This window comes from Nomascus leucogenys, unplaced genomic scaffold (assembly GCF_006542625.1).
Source record: "Nomascus leucogenys isolate Asia unplaced genomic scaffold, Asia_NLE_v1 Super-Scaffold_518, whole genome shotgun sequence".
Lineage (NCBI taxonomy): Eukaryota > Metazoa > Chordata > Mammalia > Primates > Hylobatidae > Nomascus > Nomascus leucogenys.
The window spans coordinates 536400-545354 of record NW_022095776.1 but is presented as its reverse complement, the minus strand read 5'-3'; the positions used below and the strand labels follow the sequence as shown (position 1 = coordinate 545354).

General features: G+C 39.5%; 1 protein-coding gene across 1 annotated transcript; it reads left to right on the top strand.

Annotated features, from left to right (window-relative positions):
* The first annotated feature begins 298 nt into the window (after positions 1–298).
* On the top strand, positions 299–5448 carry LOC100580152 (zinc finger protein 705A-like). The gene is given in 6 exon segments (XM_030808378.1): positions 299–310; positions 2012–2138; positions 2916–3011; positions 3409–3453; positions 3456–3490; positions 4864–5448. Coding segments are annotated over 6 exon segments (900 nt in total).
* Positions 5449–8955: the final 3507 nt, after the last annotated feature.

Below are 8955 nucleotides of genomic sequence, written 5' to 3'. Positions count from 1 at the left end.
TTCTCATTCACAAGACATCTGTGTTCCTTCTTTATTAGCAACTATAGTCATAGGCTTCCTAATTTTGACCATGGGAAAAGAGGAGAGGCCTCTTCGTGTTTTTGTCTGTTGGTTAGGCTGTGGTGCAGGTGGTGTCACACTTCAGTGAAAGTCTGGCTTTTCGTCACAGGTTGATCTGAAAATTGTGCACAAGACTGGTGTCTCACATGTTCTTTCTCCAACCTCAGCTTTTCTTAGTGTCTGAAGTGTCTGCAAGTGGAAATCCAGAGGAAGACAGAGAGAAATTGAGTTCTTGACAATGCATCCACTGGTGAGTAGGGGATGCCTCTTTCTACTGAAATTATACCCATATTGCTGGCAAATGGGCAGTTTTCTCCAATTTGCATGGGTGTTTCATTTTTATTCTTTTTTTCGTTTTGTTTTTACGATGCAAAATCCACCCAGCCTGGGTCTTCCAAATGCAATCAGGAGGCTTTCAGGTGTCTGGTCTCCAATTAAGTTTTCTCAGGACTCTAGGTTGGGTATCATGTGTCAAAGACTCCTAAATTATCAATATAATTTCTAACATTACACTACTTTATTCCAGCCCCTATTAAGACTATTTACTAAAAAAGATATGAGAGATTTCATTTATATGTTTCTTTTTCTTCTATCCATCCTGTAATCTCATAGGGAAATAATTGACACATTAACTGTACTGTTGGCTGAAATAGACTTAGGATTGTGATAAATGCAGGCGATAGAGATGAGTGAAGAGCAGAATATCACAGCCCAACAATGAGTCTGATGTTCTAGCAGCTGAGTTCAATAAATCCAGTGTGATAGGACTTGGGCAAGAGCTGTGCAGTGTTGAGGGAAAAGAAGAGTTTGATAAAATATATTTGAGATTTTAAAAACTTTGTGAAAGGACAACTAAAGAAGTCATTATTATTCTTATCCCCATTCATTTTACCTTTTGGTAATTAACCTTTTTTCCTTCTGGTAACTGAAAGTAACATATAAGAAATATAATTATTTAATTATGGTTGCACACTCAGAAGAAGGAATATAGTAGATAGAGTACAATTTAGGGTTCTGTGGAAATGCTTTATAAGGGCTGGTTAGAAAATAAAAAAAACAATAAAGAGGCTTTTTAAATCCTTGAACAAGTGAAGTGACAAGGTAAATTTAAAAGGGAAACAATGATAACTGATGTTTGGATTGCCGAGAGAAAGTTGAGAACAGGAGGCTTCATATCACAGAAATCATCAGACTAAGACTTCTTCAGTATAGCAGCCTCAGCGGTCTTGTCTTGTGCTACTAGACTTTCTTTAAGCCTTGTCATGAACACCTGAATTACATAACATTAGAGAGACTATATGCATGAATTGAATCTTATATTCTGCATAAAGCTTGTTCAGTTCTGAAGAATGCTGGAGTCTGGTTCATTACTTTCTAACTTTTTAATGAATAAGGGACCAATGACTTATATTTAATAAATATTTGCTAGATAGGATACATGTTTTCTATTAGTTCATTAGATTATTCAAAGCACATAATAAGTCTTTTAACCATTCGATTGGTGAGAAACCTGTGGTTCATCTAGAGAAATAATTTATTTCATCACAGTCATGTTTAAAAATTAGTAAATCATGGTTAGTTGCCTTGTGACAAATCTGTAATTTACTTGAAATTCATGGTGAATTTCATTTTATTTATGAATGTTCAAGTGAAAATTTTATAATCAGTTATGTAGAGGTGATTAACACATTACTGAAAAATATCTGGGTTATATTATGCCACACCTCATGTGATATTTCTTTATAGTAAAGTTTAATGGATTCAGAGTAGGTATGTCTCTGTGAGTGAATCTGAAAGGCAGATACCAGCTTAGTACTGAGAATGAACTGGCTGGAACCCAAAACACTGAGTATTCTGCATACCCAGCTCCTAGCTATGTCATCTCAGCCTTCCACTTTTGGACATTGAAAGGGATTTCTCTGTCTAAACTAAAATGTGTGTGGTGTTTTAGAAGAAAGTGACTTTTGAAGATGTAGCTATTGACTTCACCCAGGAAGAGTGGGCCATGATGGACACATCCAAGAGAAAGCTGTACAGAGATGTGATGCTGGAAAATATCAGTCACCTGGTGTCCCTCAGTGAGTCTCTCAACATTCACGTATGTATGCAGACACACATTCACTCATTCATTCAATAAGTGTTAGAACAGCTTCCCTATACCTCACTCTAATCTCTTCTCTGATTCTCTCACAGATCTCATCTGAAAAAAGTTTGAACTCTCTAATCTGTCTGAAAGAAATATCTTTCTTGTTATTTTATTTTATTTAGTTTGTCACTCAATTAGAATGTAATCTTGACAAGGATTTCATAGTTTCTTTGGTACTCAGTCTCTAATACTCAGAACAGACCTGGGAACTTAATGAATATTTTCAATGTATTAAATTAAATATTTTCTAAATAACTCTTCTGCTTTAGTCACTATGCTTAGGCTGAGACCAATTAGTGAAAACAATAGCAATATCTTTTCCATACAGAACACCAATTATTTTTGTAAATCGAATGTCTTTTTTCATGCTGCATGAAAATAATAATAAACACACTGTGCAGAGATTTAATTACTCTCTTTCTGAAAAGACTGTGTATTATGCATTGTGTCTTGGAACTTAGGCATGGACTCAGCATTCATAGATCCTAAATGTTTTGAATTTCCTTTTCCTGATGGACCTTTGGTTTGGATTTATTTTCTAGTCTCATGTTGGGTCAGAAAAATCCTGGGGAGTTTTCTGTGTTCTAGGTCTTGTGGCCTGAGCTGACTTCACTGTTTTTATTCTTCCTTGATAGCCTGCCTTACACTTGGTGATAATGCACATTTATTGGCAGTGAACTCAAAACACATGTATTCTTTCCACTAACAGGGTACCAGATAAGCAAATCCTATATAATTTTGCAGCTGGAGCAAGGAAATGAGCTGTGGCAAGAAGGAAGAGAATTTCTTCAAGACCAGATTCCAGGTAAGCAACAGGGTCCTGTGCTCTAATAGGAGGAGGTGCTTTGTCAATAAACAATATCAGTTGAATATTAATTAGTGGCTTTATTAAATGAGTGATAATTTCTAAAATGTAGTAAACTTTCACATGCTGACTCTTCCTGATACCCCTGTGAAGACTATCCCTCTGTTTACCTGATAGCTCATCTCCATTTTAACTCTTTTCACATTTTAATTTTAAAAATCTTTTCTAATTGCTGACACTGTACAATCTATTTCTTCTATTCAAGTAGTTTCTTCATTTGACACACTTGCCACATCTAAGTGTCAATTTTTGAAAAAAAGTAAATGGGCCTTGGGCCTTTTCAAACAATTTTATTACCATAATACCAATGTAACAATTTATTTTTCAATTATTTCAGACAGGGAAAGTGCCCTTAAGAAAAAACACATGATATCCATGCATCCGTCATCAGAAAAGATGCATCCACCAGTATGACAATGGTAAGTTTTATAGCTGTGTACCCCAGTCATCTAAGTTAAAGACATGGTAATGGGTTAATTTAGTAATGAATCACAATCACCTGAGTGTAATTAGGCTGGCATTAAGTGCTTTCTAAGCAAAAAAAAATTGGATACTTTGAATTTAGTGAATAAGTTGACCTGTGTTCTAAACCATAACATGAGATCTCTAAAATAGAACAAGTGAATATACATTGCTCATGCCCAGACACTGAAAGATATTGATATCATCACAATTAATGCAATAACTCTGCAGTTGGGATTTTTTTTTTTTTTTTTTGAGACAGAGTCTTGCCGTGGCCCAGGCTGGAGTGCAGTGGCACGATCTCAGCTCACTGCAGGCTCTGCCCCCTGGGGTTCACGCCATTCTCCTGCCTCAGCCTCCCGAGTAGCTGGGACTACAGGGGCCCGCCACCCTGCCCGGTTAATTTTTTTTTGTATTTTTTAGTAGAGACGGGGTTGCACTGTGTTAGCCAGGATGGTCTCAATATCCTGACCTTGTGATCCTCCCGCCTCGGCCTCCCAAAGTGCTGGGATTACAGGCGTGAGCCACCGCGCCCGGCCTGCAGTTGGGATCTTACAGAAGAGAGGGTATCTGTGTCTGCAGGAGATAATGTGTATGCAAGTGTCAATCGAGAAAAATGATGAGACAAGTCTCAATCATTTTAGGAGATTTATTTGCCAAAGTTAAGGACATGCACCCAGGGGACAGGTGTATGCCTTTCTCCAAAGATGATTTTGAAGGCTCCAAATTTAAAGGGGAAAGGGTGGGATATTGAGAAGTACACAATTTTCATGTAAAAGGTGGGTAGAAAAAATAGTCATTCATGCATTTTTCTGGCTCAGTGAATCTGGATTTTTTTACATAAGATGATATAAACAAATGAGGCAGAGGAATAATGCAGGAAAGCTGCATTTTACATAAGACAACATAGGCAAATGGGGCAGGAAAACAATCAGATATGCATTTGTGTCAGGTGAACTGGGGATGACTGCACCTGTAAAGACAAGCTATCAGTTTGTATTGCCATGGTGTAATTTTAACAGCTAATGAGGAATTTCCTTGTGGGCAAAATATGCGGGGGTGGGGCATGTAGCTTTTCATCTTGTAGCCATATTATTTAGGAACCAGAAGGGGAAGGCAGGTTTGTATGACCCAGTTCCCAGCTTGATTTTTCCCTTTGGTTAAATGAGTTTGGGGTCCCAAAATTTAATTTCCTTTCACGCAAGTAACATTGGAAAGATTTCAACTGGGGTCTATCACTGAATGGTTGGTCTAGGATTCAAAGGTAGTGAAATGAATATATAGATGTATATGGGTAAACCATTAAGACTTTTAATCTTTGTCCCCAAAGGAGAACTCTCTCATTCTGGAGGATCCTTTTGAATGTAATGATTCAGGAGAAGATTGCACTCACAGTTCCACAATAACTCAGTGTTTGTTAACTCATAGTGGAAAGAAAACCTATGTCAGCAAACAGTGTGGAAAATCCCTTAGTAATCAGTTGTCCCCTAAACCACATAAACAAATTCACACTAAAGGTAAATCACATCAATGTAATCTATGTGAAAAGGCCTATACTAATTGCTTTCACCTTAGACGGCACAAGATGACTCACACTGGAGAGAGGCCATATGCATGTCATCTATGTGGAAAAGCCTTCACTCAGTGTTCTCACCTTAGAAGACACGAGAAAACTCACATGGGAGAGAGACCGTATAAATGTCATCAATGTGGGAAAGCTTTTATTCAATCCTTTAACCTTCGAAGACATGAGAGAACTCACCTTGGAAAAAAGTGTTATGAATGTGATAAAAGTGGGAAAGCCTTTAGTCAAAGCTCTGGCTTTAGAGGAAACAAAAGAATTCACACTGGAGAGAAACCACATACTTGTCTTCTATGTGGGAAGGCCTTCAGTCTGTCTTCTGACCTTAGATGATATGAGAAAACACGCACTGGAGAAAAGCCACATGAATGCCATTTATGTGGGAAAGACTTCAGTCAATGTACTAATCTTAAATAGCATCAGAAAATTCACCCTGGAGAGAAAATTATAAACTTCTTCAGAACATATTCTGACTTTAGATGACATGGTGTTAGGAATGCGGAAGAGACTTCAGCTGTAGTTGTAGCATCTAAACATGCCAAAGGACTCTACATTTTGAAGAAATACTGTAATCAACATGGAAGATACTTCAGTTACCTTTATTCTTCAGTCCACATCAACAAATTCATATGGAAGAGAAATTGTATGACATGTATGTACCAAAGACTTGTTAGTGATCTGATCATATATGACATGAGAGAGCTGAAACTGTCAACATAATAAACTAAAAGTCTTCAGCAACAGCTTTAACTTAAAACATGTGGGACTTTCAGGTAGAGGATCTCTAACTCTGCATTCAGTGCGAAAATGTTTTTATTTACAATTTATTGTCAAATGACATAAGAAAACTTTACTTGGATGAACCCTTTATTTGTATTTTCTGTGAATAAACATTCAGCCAAGCCCCAGGCTTGATGTTCACAAGAAAACCAAGTGATAAGATGCTGTTAAATGGAAAATAAGAGAGGAAAGCCTTTATAAGCTAAATAAGAAGGGAAAGTTTTTCCAAGGGCAGTGAATTCTCTTGGAATACCAAATACTTCTTACTGGAGAAGTTATGCAATGAAAAATCATGAGAAAGCCTTCCTTCACAGAGCAACACTTGTGGCACATGTGATATTTCACACTGGACAAAACATGGTTAGCATCTTGAAAGGAGAAAATTCTTTAGTGGTAATTCATTTCTTAGTTGACATTAAGTTTCTCACATTGAGGAGCTATCAAACTTGAAAATCACTGTGGAGAAATCTAATAGATTTCTCATCAGAAAAGTGAGTCAAGAAGGTGGACCTCTAGAAAAAACTCTTAACACATACTTTAGCAAAATAATTCAGAAATTTGAGAAAATGTCTATTCACAAAAATGTGGCATGTAAATGTATAATAGCAAAGTGACCAGGGAATAAATTGAATGCAGAATTATATAAGAAATCTCATTAAACTTTTCCAAAAGGTCAACACTTACAAATATTGAAATAATACAATCGGTTGTTGAAAAAACTTAGTATGTTGGTGAAGTCCTTGCTTCATTTATGCAGCCCTAACAAATCGGTTTGTATCTGCACTCCTTGGCTGAGATTCTTGGTTGAGATTCTACCCCAACTTCTGAGTCTCCCCAGTCTTCAACAGCTCTTTCCTCACAGCTCACCTCCCTTTACTTCAGTGTCTACTAAAACCACTTGTTTCCATCCAACCCTCGAGTTGACACACCAGGGATCTTCAGCCCCACTTGCCAGATTTCTCAGTGTGTCATTGCATAGATTTAGCAGGGAAATGGAGGCTGTATCAAAGACACTTAGTATATGCATTTGGGTGTCCCCGGCCCTTGCCTCTGTCTCTGAGCAGTTACCTGGGATCAGAGAATAAGGCAGCTCTTCTCTTCTATCCCTCAGAAGGCTCTTGAACTTTTGTCCCTGGAGCCTCTCTAACTGGAGGTAGCAGTTCATCTCATAACACCCCACATTTTATTCAGGTAAGTCCTGAGTTATTACACAGAGACAGACACAGCTGTGCTCCTTTTGCTGCAGTCCAGAAGATAAAACACCAGCATGATAAAACAGTTGAACCTCTCAGCCACCTTGCAAGCCTTTCCTATATTTGATTCAATGTACATTTCCCGAAGCAAAATGAAAGTTCTCACAGAGGGGACCTCCTCTGCCTTGTCCTCAGAATTGGAAAATGTATTGTCCATCAAGGAGCCTCAATACTGAACCTAAAACTCAAGAGAAAATGTTTCCTGAATATCAAGTGGGATGACTTGAAATTTTGCCAAACAGGCACAATCTTAATACAATAGGCCTTACTAAGGCTAAATGGCCTTATCCATGGTTGAAATTGACACATCATTATATTAAAAAATCTCCACAAGTGATTGATTTTACTCTGCAGCCAGGGTTTATGTCAAGTGTGAGGATAATGAGCAAGAAATTCAAGCCCTTGGCAAACTGGTTGGAGAGGCAAGGACTGTATCCAGACAGAGCTCATATCATTATTTATTGTTTAATCTATTTAATTAAATATGTAATTTACCCACAAACTGTGGCTGACATTATATTTACTCCTGAGCCACATTAAGATGTACTATTTGTGCTGTGAAATTCTACGGGATTTGACAAATGCATGGTGGCAGATCTCCAGCCATTATTAAAGCATAACACAGAATGCTTCTTTTATTCAAGCTCGTCTTCCCTCCACATAGAAGGAATCAACTGACTTTTGTATACTGATTTTTGAATTTGCTTCTTTATTTCCATCTTCTTTAATTAAAGCACAAGATATCGTACTCAATTTCCATTTGATCTTCCAAAAGAAAAGTACTGAATAATCTACACCTGAATTTCAGTGAGTCAGACTCAGGTCCACCGCTAAGGCCAAACGTCCTGTGCTGCCACCTCATGGCCGGCAGAGGGCAATGAAACCCATCTTTCTGGCCACGCAGGGCGCATGCGCGATCTGCCTCCCTCAGCGGGCCGGGTCTCCAGGGAGGACCTGAGTTTTCTTTACCCATGGTCAAGGAAGCGCCTTCGCCCTGGTTTTGGGGCTGGGGCCTCCAGGGAGGTTCCTGTAGGGGCGTTGGAGAGGCCACTCTTTTTGCAAGGCCTGAGACGGCAGGCTCTGCGCAGGCCGCCCTATTCCGCGCCCTCAGGGCGTCAGTATCCTCCTGAGGCCGCATACCGCCGCTGGGCCCGAAGCATCCTCGGCGCTGCCCTCCCAGAGCCCCGCAGAGGCTGAGGTGGCGCGGGGGGCCCCTGGCTCCGCGAGAAGCGGCGGCAGCGAGGGCTGGAGGACCCGGGCTCTGGGGCTCCGGGGCGTCTGGCCTGGGGGGGACTGAGCCCATCCAGGGACTGGGACTCCGGGCTTCTGGTGTGGGTGGATCCGGTGCAGGCTCAGGACCAAGTCCCTCTCCTTCCACCAAGGAGCGCCCAGAGGCCGGCAGGAGCTCCAGGTTCACCTCCTCCTCCTCCGGGTGTTTACTTTTCCTTTATTTCTGTGAGGCCAGAAATTGGCGCCATCCTTCACATAGGTGAATCGGGACCCTAACACTCATTACCTCAGGTTTATTGTTATTGCCATTAACAGTGTTGGTGGCATTATCACTAAGATCATCATTGTTGTTATTATTGTCATTCATGATTATTAGCAGATGTGTTCATTTTGTCTCACGATGTTTTTTTTTTTTTTTTTTTTTTTTTTTTTTTTTTTTTTTTGTGATTGGTTTTGTATGACGTTGAATTGAGCTTCTTTAATCTTGACCAGTGTTGTCAGATTTCTGAAGAGCATTCCGGAGGATAACTCCTGGCTTTCAGCGCAGCCACAGAATTTCGTGGGCACAGGAGAACAC